The sequence below is a fragment of the Antechinus flavipes genome, chromosome 2 (genome assembly GCF_016432865.1).
Source record: "Antechinus flavipes isolate AdamAnt ecotype Samford, QLD, Australia chromosome 2, AdamAnt_v2, whole genome shotgun sequence".
Taxonomy (NCBI): Eukaryota; Metazoa; Chordata; class Mammalia; order Dasyuromorphia; family Dasyuridae; genus Antechinus; species Antechinus flavipes.
Genome location: NC_067399.1, coordinates 529,489,726 through 529,511,226, shown reverse-complemented (window position 1 = coordinate 529,511,226; position 21,501 = coordinate 529,489,726). Strand labels below are relative to the sequence as shown.

At 34.3% G+C, this 21,501-nt stretch overlaps 1 protein-coding gene across 5 annotated transcripts in view; it reads right to left on the bottom strand.

Annotated features, from left to right (window-relative positions):
- The window catches only part of TCF12 (transcription factor 12), a 407,755-nt gene that overhangs the window by 16,558 nt on the left and 369,696 nt on the right, over nucleotides 1-21,501 (bottom strand). For 2 of the 5 annotated variants that reach the window (XM_051980716.1, XM_051980719.1), the window contains 4 exons: nucleotides 17,805-17,883; nucleotides 9,105-9,178; nucleotides 8,010-8,081; nucleotides 7,050-7,256 (listed from right to left, as the gene is read on the bottom strand). In XM_051980716.1, coding sequence (XP_051836676.1) covers nucleotides 7,050-7,256; nucleotides 8,010-8,081; nucleotides 9,105-9,178; nucleotides 17,805-17,883 — 432 coding nt within the window. The remainder of the gene's footprint in view (nucleotides 1-7,049; nucleotides 7,257-8,009; nucleotides 8,082-9,104; nucleotides 9,179-17,804; nucleotides 17,884-21,501) is intronic. The other 3 variants (XM_051980717.1, XM_051980720.1, XM_051980718.1) reach the window with 2 other exon arrangements.

The following is a 21,501-nucleotide window of genomic DNA, read 5'->3' as shown; positions in this document are numbered from 1 at the left end:
AAAATAGCCAATAAAATTAATCTTGAGTCTAACTGGTTTCTTCTCATGTTACTGTTTCCTGATTAGTTAAATCTTTTTAGTTACTGAAATACATATTGAATCTTCACATTCACATTAAAAGGAAATGAACTAAAATATTATAGTTTTTTTCTTTATTCTTCTTCAAATAAATAAAGTAGCATGAATTAAGCCAATATGGAATTAAAACTAAAGGCTTTCCTGCATTTTTAGCAATATATGGTATTTTAAAACATTAAAACAACAGAATCAAATTTCATAGTTAACTTTTCAATCTTTTCAGTATTTCCATTTTTAAACCCATACATGTGATTTCTGGTTGTTATTTATTTCAAGTGAATAAATTAAGAGAACAAAAGATAGGGACAATTTACTATATTTTCCCTACCAAATCAAGTTCACATCTGCCAAATTCCTAATGCTACTGATTTCAATTTTCATTGCTTTTCTGAAGCTAGACTTAGAAAAGTTGTGTTCTTTTATTCTTTAACATGTTTCAGCACCTAGAATGGCTAGCAGATGATGACCATCTTACCATGACTAGCAGATGATGACCATCTTACCAGGGATTTGTCTTTAACATCTATGCCTTTTTAAAAAATCTAGTCAACAAACAAGTACTTTTCCTTGACATATTTTAACTAAGCATTTTATCGTGCTAATATAAATTATAGACTTCTAAATGAAGGCATTTTCATTTATTGACAGATAGAGCAAAAATATAAACTTTCTATAAAATCCTCAGACTAGTACAGAGCTTGAAGTCTGGAGTTTCTCATCTTAATGAAGTTAGCAGAAACTTTCTCTTTGTAACCTGATTCCTCTTGCAAATGGCCTTCTTACATTTTCTGGAGAATATAACTTTCACAGTCCTTACAATCCCTTTTTAACCCTTGCTCACTCTCAGCTCCAAAGTCCTGCCTTTAATCTGCAAAGCTGCATTCAAATGGCTCTGTCCACATACACAACAGGTGTACAAACAGTCCTTTGTCTGAGTCAGGGGCCCTGGGGCCAGCCAGACAGGATGGAGTTTTAATTGTTCATCTTGTTAGCATACAGCTGACAAGCTGCTATTGGGAGAGTATCTGGGGAGGGTGAACTGCTCCCCCAGCCATCCTCCAAATTTCAATAATCATGGAGGTCCTCACTTCAGAATAAAAGCCCCATCCCAGAAAATGACATCATCTTGCTTTCTAAAATCTCATTCCTTTTCCCTCCCCACCCCCATCCATAGCCATACTTTTGCTGGAACACTCACTGAGGGAGTTGTTTTCATTTAATTTGACCAATGGCTTTAGTACTTACAATGGAAAATGTTAAATCTAATTAGCTGATGAATAAGAGGATGGTGGATTAGGGTAGAAACCCAAAAGTACTGTGTGAATCCCCTTCTGATTCTGAATCCCAAACAGGCCATTTGTACAAATTATACTATACATTGAATACTGATTTCAATTAATTAGTATTAATCCATATATTGATTAAAGAATAGTTTGCATTCTTTACTTTGAAGCTATTCTCATCCAAAAAGGGTTTTTTTTTTTGGTTAGGACTCTTACCTACATTGTGTTGATTTGTGTGAATATGCAACTACCATCTTAAAAATCTGTGTTTTCTTAGCAATTGTCTTGGTAGCAACATGAAATGTTTTTAAATTACAAAGTGGTTTTAAAATTATGAAGATGTTAAAACTTTTTAAAAGTAGGAACAAACTTTAAAAAAATTTTTTTAAGATTATATAGACTTAATGAAATAAACCACAAGCAGTTTTTCTCCTCATAGAAATTGCCTAGAAATAATAAACGAGTAAGAAGTATTTTTGGAAGCTGCATAAACTATGTGGACAGAATTTCTGTAGGACACAGACAATCTACATCTCTAAAAGACCATCCTGTGGATAGTGAATAAAAATTGCTTTCAGGTTTTTTTTTTTTCATGAGACAATATATTTGAGACTTACACAGGCTTTCTTGTTTAAAAATATTTATCCAGAGTGACATTTAAGCAAACTGACCTAAAGTTTCTTAGCATTAAAAAAAGGACACTTATTTTTTTAAAAGCAGATTTAGATCAATTGGCTTTGGCTTGTATTTTTCAATGACTGAATAAGGTACTTTTAAATTATAAGAGATAACCTGATGAGAATATTGTGAAACAAAGTAAAAGTAAAAAGTAAAAAGAGTCCAAGGAAATGAGTATGAGTTAAATTTCCTGAATACAGTAAATAATGAAGGCAAAAAACTCAAGAATGAAATATTATCCAGTATCATTAGCAACCGTTAAGAAAAAAAGAATATGGAAGAAAATAAGAATGAAGCTCCTATAAATATAAAAGCTCTTAAGTTTCTATGAATATTAAAAAAAAAACTCAATCTCTTATACCTTGAAAATAAAATCACATTCCTGGATAATGAACAACAACTGATAGATGTCAGAGGACATCATGTTAAAGAAAAAGTAGTTGTCTATCTTTAAACTAAAGAAAGACCTAAATCAAGGTACTAAGACAACAAGCACCTGTCACAGGGAAATACCTAATATTTCTGGGGTATCTGGAATGGTCTAGATCAAATAAGGTTACTACTAAATTCCAATTTTACCTTTAACCCCTAGTTTCTTTTCCTGCAACTCATTTTAAATCTTTATTATTAAAATAAATAAGCAAGAAAAAAGGAACCAAAACTCTTATTTCAATGTGTTCTCAAAGTACATCCCCTCCCCCAAATTAAAGTTTAAAATGGTATATTAAACACAAGTCTATGAATGCCAAATACTAATTTGATAAATCTTGGATTTTTATAACATTTTTCTGAAGCAAATATTGAGAAATACAAGACTATAAAATCCAAAAGGAAGAAGGTAATGAAGTAAACTGGGATTTTAAAATCTGGCTCAAAAATTGAGCAAATATTAAAAATTAAACCATGACTGGCTAATCACCTAAAAAGGAGCTGAAATTACTCATTTCCTGGTTTCTTTTTCAAATCAGGGAAATTTAATTTTTGTTTGTGTATTAAGTGAATGAAGAATCTCAAATTAAAACTCTTCAGAAGATGAAACTTCAGTTATTGCTACACTACAACACCTGAGAATCTTGTATAGAAACAATAGCAAAAAAGTTAAAGTATTCTGATGCCAAACTATTTAAGTATTTTTTGTACACATGAAAGATCTCCAATTTTAGATACCAAATAATTATTTTCCCAAATAGGTAAATAGCATTTCCACATACTAAGAATATCTACTTAAGTTGATTACAGAGAAAAGACCTCAGAAATCATAAAATTTAGAACTGAAAGGGACCTCAGAAATCATCTAATCCAATTTAATATTTCTCAAAGAATGAAAGTGAAACCCAGAGAGGGGAAAAGATTCTCTCAGTAACATAACTAGTAAATAGCAGAACTGAGATTTCAATATATATTCTGATTAGACATCCTTATCTCTGCTGTACTACATGATCCTCTTACTCTATATGTAAGAAAATTGATGTCCAGTGAACTGAAGTGACTGGAACCTGGGCCCTTTAACTCCAAATACAGAACTATGTTCACTCAACTTAAGTTAGTAGAACTGTTTTCCTATGACTATAAAAACAATCCTTAGACCAGGTGACTACAAAGAATTTGATTCAACAAACATCTTATATAACAAACAAGTTCCTGTCTACATAAAAATATCATTCTCTACAATAAAAACATCAGAAATAATTTAAGTTGCAGACAGTGATCTGTTTATAGTTCTTTTGTTATAATATCAAGTATCATTTATTTCTACTCTCCTATCATTCCAGGCTACCCAAACTAGTCACTTAAACTTTCAAACTACCCATCAAAACAAAGGAGACAAAAAGATTTTGGAGGAAGTAGAGGATAGGAATAACATGTGTAACACCTTCTTTTTCCCAAAAATGGGTTTAAAGCACTTCACTTACTTACTAATTCACTAGAAAGTTGCTAGGAATCAGTTTAATATAAGCTTTAAGCTATGGAAAATGTAGAAATCACAGTGAATGAGATTTCTAATAATGCGCTCATTTAACAAAACTCCAGCAAAAACAAAGAATGAGTTGAATGGTCTGTGACATTGTAGAACTGTATTTTAACTGAATCAAAATGACTCTATTTGGTTTAGAAAATAAATGAATGAAATAATGAAAAACAAATGTTCTTTAAGAAAGCTTCTTACACAGGCTTTATCTTGCAAACTGTTAGTAAATTGAAGCTAGATTGTAATCTCTCTCTTAATATCTTTTTTTTTTTTTTTGATGGCATTGGAGAGAAAAACAAAACAACTCTTCCTTCCTTTTATCTTACCTGTGTTGAGAAAGTAGAAACAGAAACTTCAATATGAAACAAATCAGAGTCCAATTGATAATAAAGACTAACTCCAGAACAAAGAATTAACACATTCCTTATTCCCAACACAGTTGTAGTGTTTAGAAGTTGAAGGATGGAAATAACCAAACCAGGAAGGCTACTTTTGAGGATGGCTGGCAGTGGTTATGGTGATACACTCCAAACATTAAACACACACATACACATAGACACTGCTCCAAACATTTGGAAAGAGTTTATTCCATATGGGTGGGTACCAAGTGTGTATGCAAAGTGCAGGATTCCCAGCTGTGCTGCCGGAAGTCCTCTATCACGGATGAGAGCGCGCCAAAGGCAGCAGTCTTCCTAACCTCGAGATCTTTCCCAGAAGCATGCCTCAGCCTGCTCTGAGAGAACACCAGGCAGAATTTGATCTTTATTTCACTCCAGTCCTTTTTCATTTGAGACTGTGCACCAAAAACACCCAAGGTTAGAAGTTAATTTCCCAGCTGGGACCTTGAGTCACAGCTACAAACTGGATGTTGTCAACTTTATTTCATCTTGAAGCTTTCATCTTTTTGGTGAAAGCTAGGCAATGAAAACTTGTATCACAAGACTTTCAGGAGATAACTATGGTTAGAGTCCCAGCAGGGTAAGATGAAAGATAGTTCACTTATTTTCCCTATCCTTCTATTGTCTAAAAATTATAGGCAATAGTATGAGAACTGAACTCTTCTGAATTGCTTCTAACAATTGCAAAGTCTATAGTTTCTTTTGTCCTGCTGCTGTTCTTTCAAGTTTTATAAGTCCAATGACTGAACAAGATGTCTTGGAACTATTCTTTTTACCAGTATCTTTTGGTATTACAAAGTAGTTAATGAGGATTTTTGCAGGGTGTGTCAGGCTCTTCAAAGGATTCCTGTATATTGGGATCTCTGAGAAATTCTTTTTCTTGTTAAAGCATGTCTTGATCAGGTAGAGATGATAATTTAAAGATATAAAGATAGTGAACAAGATGGCACCTTAGCAACAAGTCAGGAGGGAGGAACCTGGGTTATACAGACATTTCTAGATTCAAAATGCAAAGCAGAGTGAAGTCAAATAGAAGCAGTAAACTTGCAATTTAAATTGAGATGGAGGAGAGAAAGGAATGATTAAGAGATCAAGAATAGAAGAGATGTAAAGACCTCATTGCTATATTGGAACGCTGTCTGAGGGAGACTCAATTTCATGACTTCTGTATAATGCATACTCTTCTCAAGTCAAACTTCCAAAGAGAGAAATAACAGTATCCCATTATAATCATCAATTTACCATTCTCTATATGTGTGATTATCAATGTTATTATATAGGTTCTTGAAAAAATGCTTAAATTGCATTCCCAAATGGAGTATCAACAATATCTTTTTTTATTAAAGTATCTAACTATTCTTCTGAAGACTATGTTCTTTTTGCAAAATTGATTTGTTTTTAAATATGGGTACAAAGTTATGCAAGCACTGAAAGTTGGCTAGGCTGCTCAAAATACTATTCATAAGGAACCTAGCAGTCCTGTTTGATGTTTACTACAGTGGCTCTGAAAGGAATATAAATAGATGTCTAACATGTGGATGTGAAAATCTGGAACCAATCCTATTTTACAGAACACAAGCCTTCAGCAATTGGGGCACCTAATTATTTTGATGATAGGTGAGTTTTAGCCTTGATCACATGGCTTGCAGCTAGGAATCTGTTTTATAAGCGAATATTTCACAGCATGCAATGAACCTTAAAAACCATGCCATAAACATGCAAACACATGGCAATAGTTAAATAAGCAGGTTCAAAAAGAGCTTCTTTTCTTAAGAAATATTTTGGAGAAAGAGTAACATAAGACACTAAACATACATTTTTGATGTGCATAGCCCTATAATCCCACTCCTCCACCCTCCCCCCCCCCCCAGAACAGTTCCCATGTTTTTGAAAAGATGGACTGAATTATTTTATTCTTCTTCTTGGGGATTAATTTAAAATTGTTTCCTCTCCATTGTTACTTACACTACAGCTGTGCTCAAACCACCTCCCCCTCCACCCCATCCCACCCCCTTTTTTTCATTTGGAAAAAAAGTTTAAATTTGGGCCTGCACAACCGAGGTTTCACATTCCAGCAGCTTTCTTCCAGGCTTCAGCCAGCATCTGCTATTGAAGACAAGTTCCAAATTACAATAAACAGCTTTTCCAGACCAGAACACTTGAAATTCAGTCTTTCTGGACTGCTTTTCCTATTCAGACTCCCTATCCACTATTTCAAGGAGAAAAACTATTCTGCCAATTATTACACATCTGGGAAAAAATGCATGTATAAGCTAAAATGCTCTCTGCAGAAACTTTCTGCTTTCTGCACATGGTCACAGCAGGATTTTATGGGCCAATGACCAAGCCAAAGTCTATAAAGGTTACCCCTCCAGCCACTCCTCAACTACCTTTCCAAAAGGAAAAGGGAGGAGGAATTTCTTCAACTTGATACTAACTGATGGTCAATAAATGCACCTGCTACTTTTCCATAACCTTTGGTAAAAAATTTGGAGAAAAATGTTTATTACATAAAAACTTGGATCACCAGAAATGCACTTAAAAATTTGAATCCATTATAATGCTCTACTCTATTGCTTGAATCTTGAAAGACATTGAACATTTTATATTTTAGATTTCTCAAATAACTATGGAGATAGTTACCATTGATGCTGATCTACTGCTTGTGACAAGGCTTGATCCTCCATAGTTTGAATTGAGGCTTCCAAGTGATGCATTATGGGATGGTCCCAATAAGCTATGTATATCTCCATGGCCAGCAGGAAGGCTGGTAGAAGGTCCCACAGCATGGTTCCGTAGCACATGGATAGCATCATCCAGTCTATCTAGGCGATCCTCCATTCGAGACTGCTGTGGAGATTGAAAAGGAACATGGAGGTCACTGTTGGTTTCTCTGTTAAATTCATTATACCACTACATTTTCTACTTTGGGTTACATGGAAAACATTAAGTGAAATGCAATATCAAAAGCAGCTACTGGCATTATGAATCAATAGGAAAAGAAAGGCAATCTGGAGAAGATGTTAAATGAATGCCACATCAGGAAAAGTGGCTTCTCAAAATGAATCTAGTATAAAGTTAATGCTTTCAGTGCTATGACAGATCACAGATTACTGTATCAGACACTAAATTATAGTCTTACTGATAGTCGGGGAAAGGGATAACTTCTAAAATGATGCTGACCTTTTGGAAAAGTGGTAATTTGGGAAAGGAGCACAAGCAAAATACCCCCAAATCAACCAAAGTCTAGTTGTTTGTTGGAAATGAATAATGCATACACAGCTCACATTGTACGCACAACCAAGCTTGGGTGTTTGACAAACCAGAGGAAACAAACACATTCGTGTGTCTGTATATAGATTCACACATTAGAAAATTCAAAATCAAAAGCATATGTCAGTGGGTCCCACTTAAAAAAAAAACCAATCATTTCCTTGAACATAAAAGAAAAGAAGCCTACTCTTGTAATTCTTTAGAAAATGAAATGGCAAAATGTTTGAGGTTAAAAGACTTTGTGATTTGTACTAATTGAAGATTAAAAGTGGTATTGGTGAGTGGAATTAACTGTAACACAAAAAGGCACCATCTAAAGAGAAATAGTACCTCACAGACATCCTTTAAGAAGGACATTGCATCTTGCAAATGCTCGTGAAGTTGCTGCTCAACTCGATTTTTCTGGCAAAGTCAAGACAGAACAGGAAGCAAAGCACAGGTTAAGATTAATTCCAAAAAGAGATGAGGAAATAGCTGATGTGCGTGTCAGCATAAAATGTTAGTTAAGTTAATATAAAGATCTGCTTGTATTAAGATATGAGAAGGCTAAATGCTTAATTTTGAGTTATAAGGTTAGCATTCTAAAGTGTCCAAATTGTTTTCATTTGATTGTGGGGAAAGAAGAAAATTTTTGTCTGATTAAAAAAATTCTGTTAGTCACAGAAAAAAGAAATTTTATATTTGGAAACTAGAAATATCCACAGATACTCAAAGCCTAGCTCAATATTCCATTAGATGTTCCTTTTCTAATCCTATACAATGAATATAAATATAGAAAAAAACCACAAATTTTGTTAACAATCTACTACCAGATCTTCTACATATTCAGTGCATATAAGAATAATCCTGAATTCTTCTGTGTTGCTTTATCTTTTATTTGTAACACAAATAAATTAAATATTCTTTCCTGGAAAGAGTGCAAGAAAATGTTCCCTATAATAAAAGAATTAATACCACATAAGAAATCTTTACATATTTTAATATCTTAATACAAATGCAATGTACAAAGCACATAGTTCCTTGCATATAAAAACATACAAATATACAACAAATTTCACAACTGTGGGTTGTTCTTTCATTCTTCTATTTGTAGACATGGAAGTGCACACAGGGCTCAGCTCTGGGTTTGTCAAAGATATGGGAATCTCATAAGAGTATTTTAACACCAGATGTCTTAAGCCCAGAAGCCTGATGTCCAAAGAACAGATGGTAAAAGACACACCCTATGTCTTAGGTTGTTTAACTGAACTACACCATTTGTTAGAAAAGAATTCACTTGTAATGCTACCCTACTGTTTTCTTCATTAATATGCAAGGTATATACTAACTAAAATGAACTCCAAACTCTTAAATAAGTGTGTGTGTGTGTGTGTGTGTGTGTGTGTGTGTGTGTATTTATTTATTTGTTTTTAAAGTGGCTCTTACCAGGGAGTGGAGAGAATTTTCATAGTTTGGAGATGAGGGGGGTTGGCCTCCAGGTCTGGACCACTGGCTAGCACCTGTTTAAAGAAAAAACAGAAACAAACAAACAAAAGTCCCCCAAAGACCAAGTTAACTCAGAGTTCTTTATGATGTGCTGGAAGGAAATGAGAATATATTACTAAGCTTAGTAAACATTAATAAAATAGTGTGAAAAGCTGAGTTATCTAAGGCTTTAAAAAGTGGTAGATTTTTTGCTTCATGTTGGTTGTTCACAGATCTAAAGTATGTTATTCAAAAGTATATTAACTGACTTTTTAAAATGTTACCACGAAAATTCAACTCTCTGCTAAGTGGCTATTTGTTCTCCAACTCTTGCAAAATGAAGGAATAATGAAGGAATGACTGAAAAAAGGTGAAAGATATACAGAAGAAAAGCAAACAAAAATGAAAGTTAAAGAAAAAAAGAACTGAATGGAAAAATATATTATCCATAGCTTTGGGATAATGCCAGATTTTAAAGCCTTTGACTAATCCCAATATCTCATTATAATAAAAACACAGTTCTAAAATCCTTATAAATTTATTACAATTGTGAGTTAAAGAATATATTATTTATAGTTAATAAAAAAAACCACTTAACTAAATTTCCCTTTTGAAAAGATCTACAAGGGCAAAACCAATTATATTAGAAATTTGAGATTATAATTAAAGAGTTTAGTTTGTCTAATTTATTCATTTTTTAAAATAATTGCTCCAAATATAACCCTGCCATAGCTTAATCCAGTAACATTTAGGAAAGTAAAAGATAAATAGAATACTACCATACATTTGTTATCTCAGATATAGTAAAGTAAATTAAGAAGACTGTTTCATTTTAGCTAAATGAAACATTCATGGGTTGGATAGCAAAGTGGCAATTATATTCACATCACCTATATAGTTATTGTAAGTTGAAAGAAGAGACATATTCCTAATGAACAGATAACATTTCGTAATTAATTATTTGTATGCTTTAGTAGCTGGGTAGGGAAATTTAATATATAAAGCTTGAAGTAAGACATAACATGTATTTTTCTTTATCAATTAACAAACTATCTCTTAAAAACAGAATACAGACATAAACTATTTCTGTGTCCATTTAAGGCAAAGACTTACAAACATAATCATAAAGTAATTGCAGTAATAAATTATGGACATGCAATCCCAAACAGCTCATTAAAAGAAAGGCCTATGGGCTTACATTTAAAGTAACAAGGAAAAGCTCTGTAGCCAGAAAACTGAGATGAAGTTTAATGTCATAATTTCAAATAACTGCTCCTTTAAAAAGAGATAGAGTCATTTAAGAAAAGGGAATCATTAAAAAGAAAATCTTTCTGTAAATCTGGTCTGTTAAATGGAGGATCTAAGATTCCATATGAACAATGATCAGTGATGATCTATTGTGAGTTCTTGTAAGTAATGTGTATAAGGCAGCATTGTCAGGGAGCAGAAAGAGTTCCAAATCCAGGTTTTCCCCTTTTAAAACTGTGTGATGTCAGTCAGGTTTCTTCTCTCACACCTTAAAGTTCCTCAAAATAAGGAAGATGAACTAAGTGGTTCCTAAAGGTCCCTGCTAGCTCTAGCTACTGCGATTAATAATCCTAGATTATATTAATATAGTATTTGAAGGTCTGCAGGGTAATTTCTACACATTATTTCTTAACAGCCCTGTGAAACATATCATGCAAGGCTGTTATTCTAGATAAAGAAAGGGAGTTTCAAAGAAGACACCTACCTAATATAACTAATAAACATTAGATCTGAGATGAAGACTCAGGCTTTCAAGGTCCAAGTCTAGTGCTCATTCTATTATATCATACCATCTTTCTATTGAATTGAAAGGAATGAAATTAAGAAGATTTTTTTTTTTTATTAAACTTAAAGCAGACAATGTAACTGCAACCTCTATGACAGCTTGTGCTTGTAAGACTGTGTGAGGTAGGAATGGGAGACGTCAAAACCTTTTAAGTCTTTTCTTTCCACTTTTGCAATCATTCTTGTTTCTCTTATGTCTTTTTCTCCCTTTCTTTCTTAGACAATCTGTTCTTTGGATGAACTTCTAGTTTTGTCATTTTATTTTACTTACATGAGATTCTAACTAAATATATCAAGTTTAATCTCTAATAATTTAGAGATTAAATTATTAGCAATAGTTTCCGAATTAGTCCTCCCAAACAAGTCTTAAGGGACTATCTTTGTTACTCTTTGTCTCCAAGTGTCATTAGGTGAATAAATGGTTTATTCAGATAAAATGATTGTCAGACTCAGAGTTCAAATGAGACTTGAAGGAACCGAATGTTAGTATAAAAACAATGTAAACTATAAAACAGCACAGAATACAGTCTGACTTACTCCAGACTGAGCTGGTCTTTTATGACTCAACTAATTAGAATAGGTACCAAGCAGAACAAGATCATAAATTAGAGCCCTGAACTTCAGTACAAATGACCAATTCAGTTTATTCTGTGAAATTCATGAACCAGACTGATGATTAGCCATCTGAAAAATGCAAGTTGCTGGTCACCAGGGGAACGAGGTGAGAAAGGATACAAGGATAGTTCATCTTTACTCATAAAACAACAACAATACCAACCCCCCCTCCAAAAAAAAAAAAAAACCAACAAAAAACACAAAACACTTTCAAAAGAAGGCAGGACAAACACTTCATTAGGAATAAAGAAATCTGGGTTCTAGCTCTATGTGATTTCGGACCTTATTAATCGACCTCTGTGTATCTTATTGCCTAATCTGTAAAATGGAGAAAATGCTAGCTTTTCTATTATTTCACAAGGTTATTTTGAGGATCAAAAGACATAACAACAACAAAAAGTATTTTGTATGTGAGTACAGTGGTGCCATGACAGTCTACAGATGATGACAGGTCCATGATATGGTCTTTGTATACAAATGGCAGCACATATTCTGCAATTCTTTTGTTTTTCCAGACAACTGAGGATTTAAAGGACTATACATGATAAACTGAGTGGTGCAATGGATAGAACGCAAATCCTGGAGTTAGGAAGACTTGAGTTCAAATCCAGCTTTAGACACTTACAAGCCCTGTGATCTTGAGCAAGTTACTTAGCCCTATTTGCCTCAGTTTCCTCAACTGTAAAATGAACTGGAGAAGGAAATGCCAAACCATCCCAGTAGCTTTGTTAAAAAAAACTACAAATGAGATCATAAAAAGTAGGATGTGATTAAAAATGACTAAACAACATGAAGTGTGGGAAGAAGCATTTCATCAAACTCTGGAGTGTAGTCCACTATCTTCCCTCCCATCTCTACAAACTGCTGACCACACTCTCAAACAGTGATGCTGAATTCTAGGCGTACAGATTTGCTTCTGTACTTGATTTCTTAAAGAAATTTGAAATAATTGCAGTAGTAACAATTGTTCTTTAAATCTAATGATTAACTGAAACATCAATACAGAAGTATAGAAAATCAAGAGAATAGTCCAAAAGCTTCTATTGCTTTCTCTCCATTCATACAACTACCACTTTGGTCAGGTCCTCATCTTTTTTTTTTTCCTGGATAATGGTAGTTGCCCCGTGAAGTCATCTCCCTGCCTCAAGTCACCTCCCTCTCCTCTCTATTCTTCATCAGCTGCCATTTTCCTAAAGCACAAACAAATTCTAGTACTTTCCTATTATTTCCAGAGTCAAATATAAATTGTTTGACACTTAAAACTCTCCACAACTTGGCCCCAATCTATTTTTAATGCACATTATTCCCCAGCACATTCACTGTGGTCTAGTTACACTGGCCTCCTACTCACTTTTCATACACACCACCCCATCTCCTACCTTTATGCCTTTGCCCCAGATATCTCCCATGTCCATGTCTAGAAACATTCTCTTCTCACCTGCTGTGAGAAGTGAGAAATGAGAAGTGATTCAGTCAGAATTACTCCCTTTCCTTTAGTGTTTTGTTCAAACACCCCCTTTTACATGGAAACAGTCAGGAAGCAATGCCTGATTCACCAAGCTGTTAGTATCTTCACAAGTCAACTGGTATCTATTTTGTATCCATTTCTACATATGAATATATATGTGTATATATACATACACACATAGCTGTTGTCTCTCTTGGTTAGAATCTAATTTACTTGAAGAAAAACCCTGATCAGGTTGGCTTTCTTTCTCTCCCCCCCCCACCCCCATGAGGCAATTGGGGTTAAGTGACTTGCCCAGAGTCACACAGGTAGGAAGTGTTAAGTGTCTGAAGCTGAATTTGAACTCAGGTTCTCCTGACTTCAGGGCTGGTACTCTGTCCACTGTGCCACCTAGCTGCCCCAGAAAGCATTGTTTTCACTAATCTTTGAATATCTAATGCTTAATTTTTATTTTTTTATTAAAGCTTTTTATTTTCAAAACCTATGCATGGATAACTTTTCAATACTGATCCTTGCAAAACTTTGTGTTCCAAATTTTCCCCTCACCCTCCCCAGATAGCAAGTAATCCAATATATATTAAACATGTTAAAATATATGTTTATTGATTAATTTATTGATAATGTTTATTGATAGAACAGTGGAATTATATTCAGAGGTCTGCTTTTGTATTTATGACCTTGAGAAAATCACTTAAATTTCTTAATGTGCCTCAGTATTCCCATCTGTAAAATCGGGAGTTTGGACCTCAATGATCCTTGGCAGCTTTAATATTTTATGTTCCTTTAACATACTAAGGCCAATTCTAAGCTTAGACTACATTACAGAAGATGAATGAGAGGTCTCACTTTTACTATGTTATTATTACTAGGTAGAAAATATTCCTAGTACTTTGGTTATTAAGAAGAGAAACTTAGTAAACTATTTTTTGAAAGTGCCTTCGGCTCTTTGCAGAGCAACCAAGAAAACTGGCTTCTGTTCAGAAAGCCTTGTAGTAAACGTACCTGATATTAAGATACATTAAATAATTTTTTTTTTCAGAAACCAAGATAGCTTGGGATAAGAACAATGAGAGCTGCCTGACAAGAAAATCTGGAAGAGCTTTGATCATCAAATCATCCAGTGCTACTGATCTGATTTACAAAGCATAGTTCACTCTGGGTGGGATTTAGCAGGAATTTTACCTACTGTGGCTTGTTAATTAATTATGAGAACTAAATCCAATATTTTATGTGTCAGAGAGAAATCCAGCACAAGCATTTCCACATTTCTGTGGTTCTCTCATGCTTAATCAAGACCTTTAACGGTATATCACTGCCTACACTTTTGCCTGGCAGTCTAGGCCTGTCTAGGCCTGTATTGTATTGTATTATATAATCATTTATCTCCTACCATTTCTCTATGTGAACACTGTTCTAGTCAAATTGATTTCACTATTTCCCACCTCTGTGCCTTGGTTCAGGTTATTGTCCTCAGTTAGAATATCCTTTTTACTCTTCTCTCTATTTAAGGCATTCTTCAAAGAGTACCTATCCTGTAATTGCAGACCTGAGCATCCTGGTCTGGATGAAATTTTTCATCTTCCATCTGTTGCTAATATTATTTTCCATACTAATCTATTTGTATTTAGAATTCACAGCTTTGCACTGTTAGATACATTTTCTAGGCTGGCAGTGCCTCAGATTTGGGGATAGTGACCCATGCCTCCCTATAACTCTTAAGGTCATTAAATATAGTACTCTACACTTTGTAGGTGCTTGATAAAAAATACCTGATGAATGATTTTAATTTGCATTCATGTACTAGCATTTAATTTCTGTGATTTGAAGGATAATGCTGGACGCTAGGATTATTGGAAATTTCTCATTTTTGATCAGACTGGAGCTGGAAGGATCCTTAAGAGATCTAGTCCAAATTTCTTATTTAAAGATAAGTTTAAAGTCTATGATGACCAAAGGAATAAGCAGCAGAGGCCATATTTGACCTTAAGTCCTCTAATGCCAAGTCTAGGCTATCTCCACTACATTATATTTCCTTTATATTTCCACATCAAAGGGAAGACTAGGGTTTAATCCTACAACTTGGAAACTCTGCTCCCTTCCCCCAACCTGCAGGTATAAAAGTAACTACTTTCCTTCTCTCTCTGACTTTTGTCTTGCTGGGAAAATTGAGATTATTTGGTACAAAACTAACTAAAAAGTTTTAGAGCACAGTGAATAGTAATCTCCCCCCACCCCTCCTCAACACACACAAAACTACTTGCCTGATTTCCAAGCCATCTAAGAAAACACTTGTTTTCTTTACTTTCTTCACTGTTTTTTCCCAAACAAAATTACCTCTTAGGAACTTCTGTAAAGACTTTTTTCCAGGTGAGGGATTTTGCCATAATTTGGAAGGTTCCCAAGGAACATGCAAAGAAGGAAGAGAGAACAGAAGTCTGGCTTTTTGGTCTTAAAGAAGAAAGCCAATTTTGAAAAGGATGTGTATATCTTTGCCCTTGTATATACTCCCTAAATTCCTCTGTTGCTTATGGAGGCCGGACTAGAGATGAAACACCACAAGGGGAAATTAAAGGGAAAGTATTTCTCTACCCCTCTCCCCAGATGATAAGAGGCCATGTCTTTCCACAGAGGAGTTTCTATATTTCATGTGGTATGTCTTATTAATAAAAAAAAAACTGATTTGCCTTATTTTCCCCAATACTTTTTGACAAATTGATTTTACCTTTATTTTTTTCCTTTCCCTTCTATTTTTGCTTTACTATTGTAAAGGTAGTAGTAGAGAGTGATGCTAAGGGGGAGGACTGGGGAAGGACCGGGGAAGGGGAGGAAGATATGCTCCTGCATAAAACCTAGAGTCTCTGATTTGCTATCTCAGCAGAATGACATATAAGACATTTTTTTTTCTTTCAATGTGACTGCTGAATCAAAGAAGAAATCTATTAATCTCTTCATTACAGTATTCAACATGAATTTTTCAGCCATTAAAGGAAATAAAACAACTACTTAAAAGCAGCTGCTCAGATATCCTCTCTCAGTCCACAGATATTCATTAATCAACCAAATCACAGGGGAAAAGAAAGTAATACTCATTAAATAGGAAAGAAATATGGGAGGGGAAGGGGAAGAATAACTTGAATTTTTATTTTGAACCATTATTTTAAGAAATGTAAATAGGGCACAATTCTCTCATTTCATTGATAGGCCCTTTGATCCCAGACTTTCAGAAGCAAGGCCAGCTTTTTCTGCTGCCTGGCTTTCCACTCAGTGCTAATTAAAACAAAAAGGCAGCTTTTGTAGATGACTAGCCAAGAAGGGTGGGGTAGAATAGGGTAAGGGTGTGTGGGGTGTGGGGAGAAGGGGGAGAAACGAACATATTTAGTAGGAGTTAATGTGGGTATATCAGACGAGAAAGGGAAACAGGCTGTGGTAAAACTGACATTGGTAATTTAGCAAAACTGTGCCACAGGGGCTGAACAGGGTTAAAGTTACATCATTCTGCCTGTAATTCCAGCTCCCTTTTAAACAACAACTTTAAGTCAATGGGGCTTTCATAGTTCTGTCTATGTGGGGAACAGCTGTTCAACTTTTACTAGACAGCTGAGGCCACAGTGTCTGAGAAAACTGCAGTACCCGCTAAGAGTTGTAAACAGCTGCCAGTAGTTCATCATCTCCACGTTGGAATGCTTCTTAGCAGACATGCAACATTCATACACAAAGCACAGGTGATGGGAGATGGCTAGATCCAAGAGCCCTGATTTTCAGAAAGATCAGGCAATGTAGAAGGCTTGAGAAGCTATGTGGACACAAGTAATTGCTTGATCAGCATGAGTGAATGGATTCATGGTCAAATTGTTTGTAGGAGGAAGTATTGGTGGCCCTGACTGCTAAGTTGCCTAGCTACTTCCCCGAGATCAGACTCAGCAATTTTGTTTCTCCAGAGTTGTTGACTTTGTTACAGTATTGGTCAAGAAAGTAGAGCACAGTTTAAATTTCCCAATTTACCCTAACTTATAATAAATCATTTAATATTAGTTTAACTTATTCATTAAAAAGGTAAAAATCCCCAATCACAACAATAATGAATGTCTTGAGAAATGTTTACTTACACTTTTAATTAAAGTCATAATGACTTGGCAACAGGCAAAAGCAAATCTCCACAGTTTATATATCTCTACTAGCAAGAAGTGGTTTTGTTTGGAAAAAAAAAGGAAAAAGCCCACATTGCTATCCCCCCATTTTTTTCTACTCTAAATATTTTAAAGTTTAGCCACATGTAAGTCATTCACATAAGGGCTCTTTCCATAAAACTAAAGTTAAACAGAGAAAAGTATCTTTCTTAAGTCTGTGGAATACATGTTAACATATAAAGATTCAGAGAGGATACAAATAAAGATAGGCCATTAAAAGAAATAAAAGTAGCCATGGGTCAAATTCACAGAGACTCATAAAAATACAATGTAAACCTGGGCTGTGAGGGAAAAGATAAGCTGCATTTTACCTTTTAAAACAAGAGATTTTACTCTTCTCATAGGTTCTCTTTCCAAACAATAATTTGCTTTGCTGTCAATTAACATTTATGGAACTTTTATAAGAAATTATAACAATTAAATTAGCTATGTCATTAAAATGTTTCTTAGTGTACAGATTTTTTTCACACTTTTTTCTAATCATAGTTTGATTTCAGGCATGAAAAAACTTTGATACCACTCAAAATAAAATAATAGCAACAATCATACTACTGAATAAGAAAGTAAAATCTAGCATACCTGTAAGAGGTGATGGTGATCCAACTGGCGTTGATGGATTTGAGGGAAAACTACTGCTGGTATGGTCTGGAGAATAAATCTAACAAAATGAAAATATGTAAATTTATTTATCAACATTTGATTCAAAAAGGGAAAAATGAAAACTACTTATTGCATTATATATATATTTTATCTTCTATTGCCATCTTTGAAGATAACTTGGTTTTAAAAAAATTTACTGATCAATCCTAGCACGGCTTTAGTATATCAAAGACTTGAGTCTCTGTTTGTGGAGCCTCAGTTTTTTATACAACATTCAAAAAGCATTGTATGATTTATATTGTAAGGTGAACTTGGAGAAGAGAAACTTGTTAGCTTTTTTTTTTTTTTTTTTTTTTTTTTTTTGGTTATTTAAAGTGGTATGAAAATAATGAATAGCTTTGGAGATGATTACTAAAAGATAAGGTGTGAATGTAATGAGATCAAGGAAAAAGAAAAATAAGGGAATCTGTGTCAGGACATAAAATATATAAATGTGACCAACTGGTGTCCTTTAAAGTAGTCACCTTATGAAGCTGATAATGCTTAAAACATTTTCAGAATACCTCTCCTTAGAAGTACTTCTTCTTCAGAAATCATGTATAATCTGCCATAAGAAAGTCAGACTCATTACTTTATAAATAAAAGCTTGTTTTGACTAGAAATAGCAGTATCCAATTTGATCACCAACAGTGTTCACTAGACTTGGTTCCAAATGACTTTGGGCAATTTTCCAAAAAATCAAATATATCCTCAGAAGGAAAAAAAAATTATTTTTGTGAGTAGTTATAAGATTCAGAAGGCAAATCTATAAAAGAGGTTCTAAAAATGTTTTAAACAATGATATTATTATTGAAATAGTTCATATGATGACTATTTTGAGGTTAATAACATACCTCTGAATGTATAAATTCTAGAACATTTATTAAGGGAAAAAAAGCAGTTATATTACATTATAGTGACTTTCTATGCCAATAGAAATAGTTGTAGCACTTCCTTAAAGGTTACCTAATAAACCACAGATATTTCACAAATTCTCCCAATTGAGGTACCAAGGACCTCTTCTGGGCCAATCCTGTGCCCATAATGGATACAACAAATTACTCTCAGAAGTGTGCATGTAACCAGCTTATTGCAAATTGGCCAACTGCTGGGAGCAAGTTGCCATTCCCTGAATGTCATCAAGTGAAGAAAGTGTGGTTATAAAGTTGTTCCCAATAGAAAGGATTCAATCTTGAATGATATCACTCTCAAAGCTTCTACTAAAATAAGTTTTAGAAGATTGAATTTTAGAACTTGAATGTTGTCTAAAGTTTGGGTGGGTCCTCACATTAATCCATACGGATATAAGATAATGCAATTTTCTATAAAGAAATGCATAGTCAGTAATTTCACAAACTATTACTAACAAACCTGAAAACTTCTGTAAAAAACATGATGTGACTTCCAAACAGTATAAAAAAGTCAACTAACTCAGCTAAAAGGCACCAGTTTTTATAAGGTCCTACTAAACTGTCATTTCAGCTATACAGTTTTTAAAGATCATTATCAAATAATTAAAAACTAGAAACTGGGAAATCAAGTTGGAAAACATGTAAAGAGCAGGAGCTCAGATGACTATGATAAGGAAATTGGTACAGGGAGGCAGACGTTTTGTCAGTGGTCACTATTACTATTCCACTGATGCTTAGAATTAATTTAAAGTTGCTGCCCTCTAAGAATTATTGGGTGACATCTGTGAAAATTAGCTGGTGGTCACACTCTGAGTCCTAGTGGCTTTTCTACATATGTGATCTAGATCAACTATGCAAATCAACATGGGCTTATGATTAAAATGAAACTAGACAAGGCTTTAAAGTAAGGTAAATGTCAACTAACATTTCTTCTATGCCTCTGATGCCTTTCTTTGTATTCCCGTGTGCTTAGCATATAGTAGGCACTTAATACATGCTTACTGATTGATGTTTACTTTTATAAAATCCCCTATGATTAGACTATGATCCTAGGATTCAAAACTGTTTTTAATTTGATGGCATTCTTGAAGCTGTTCGAATGGCTGATTTGGTGGCATGCCAAATGAATGATGCAAGAAAAAAATTTGAGATCCATTTAATTCTGCCACTGTTAAAAATCTGGCCAACTTAATAAGCTTTAATGTGCTTATGAGTAGAATGGATCAATAGCAAATGTGGGCTTCATTTCACAGTTCCCTTAGAGATGTTGCCAATCACCCCCCCCAAAAAAAAACCCAAACCCAAACAAAAAAAAAAAACTCAAAACAACAAAAGCAACAGCAACAGCAGCAACCCAAAACAAAACAAAAATCTAACATTACCTATAAAGTCCTTTAAGTACTAGGGAAGAAAGATAACTGGCTGATAGCAGGTACTGAGCTTTAACCCTCAGATTCATCTAAATCCAACCTGTGTAATATGCTAGACAAGTACATTAGATTGTTGCTATAATACATTTTGATAAAAGTACAATTTAGTATACAGTGATTTGGTCATATAAGCAAGCCATACAGTTAGGAGTTAATTATTGAAGAACCAGAAGTACTATGAGATGGTTTTAAGGCAGTTCCATGGTATAAATCTTGAGATGAGTGTTAAAGTGAAGCTTGACTGTATTCAGGAATTGTTCCTAACACATTAAGCTGCCAATGTTACTCTATTTGGCAGATACAGTCCTTCAAGGGTGGAAGTGGATTGTCAACCCTCAATTTCCTTGATTTCCTCTCTACTGCAACCAAATGATTCCCTAAGTATGTCAATAGCTGGTGACAGCTCCTTTATCTAAAAGAAGGAAGAGGTTACACTTCAGAGGAACAGGCAAAACTGAGAGTGACAATGAGGATTACTACCTATCAGTGACTGAGTAAAACTGTTCCTCTGCTCTATGCAAAATATATGTAAACTCTCTTCTTTTCCCTTAATGACTGCATTCACAGAGGAGGAAAAGGGTAACACAAATTTATCACAATAGGGGAGGGGGAAAGAAAGCATTTCTAGTATGTTTGTAACTTGGTTAACCCAAATAAAAGCTTTCTCCAATCATCATCTTCACTGACACCTTTCCCCCCCCAACCCCACCTCAGGACTGAAAGTGATGATACATACAAGTGTATTAGCAATATGTCTCTTGAGTTTACAGACAACTTGGCAAGATGCAATATACCTTCTTTTTTTTCCACGCTGTTTTGATAAATGTAAAGAAATAAATCTGTACGTGACTATAATGACACAATATGTAAAACAAGAATGCTTATTCTAAAACCCTATACACCATTTGCTTCAACTTTGGTTTTCATACCATACTCTGCTATCGCCTTGTCAAGACAAAGATTTCCCAAGTTTGTAAAACTTGTGTTACTTTTAAAAACTCAACACACACAATGCTTTATTTGGAATACAGCATTCACCCAATTTGACTAATCAACAATACATTTTCTATTGGAATCTCAAGTTTTAAAGAGATCTCACAGTGGAGTTAAGTGAAAAGGGGGGAAAAGTCATGCACTTTAAAAATGGGGGTGGGGAAGAAAAAAGTCATTTAGAAACCAGGACGTAAACACAAAGTAAGAGCTCATTCTGCATGCAATCCATGGTTGCTGTACTGTTAAATGACCAATGATGAATAACTCTGATACCTTCTGCCAGGCTTAAACGGTAACATGACT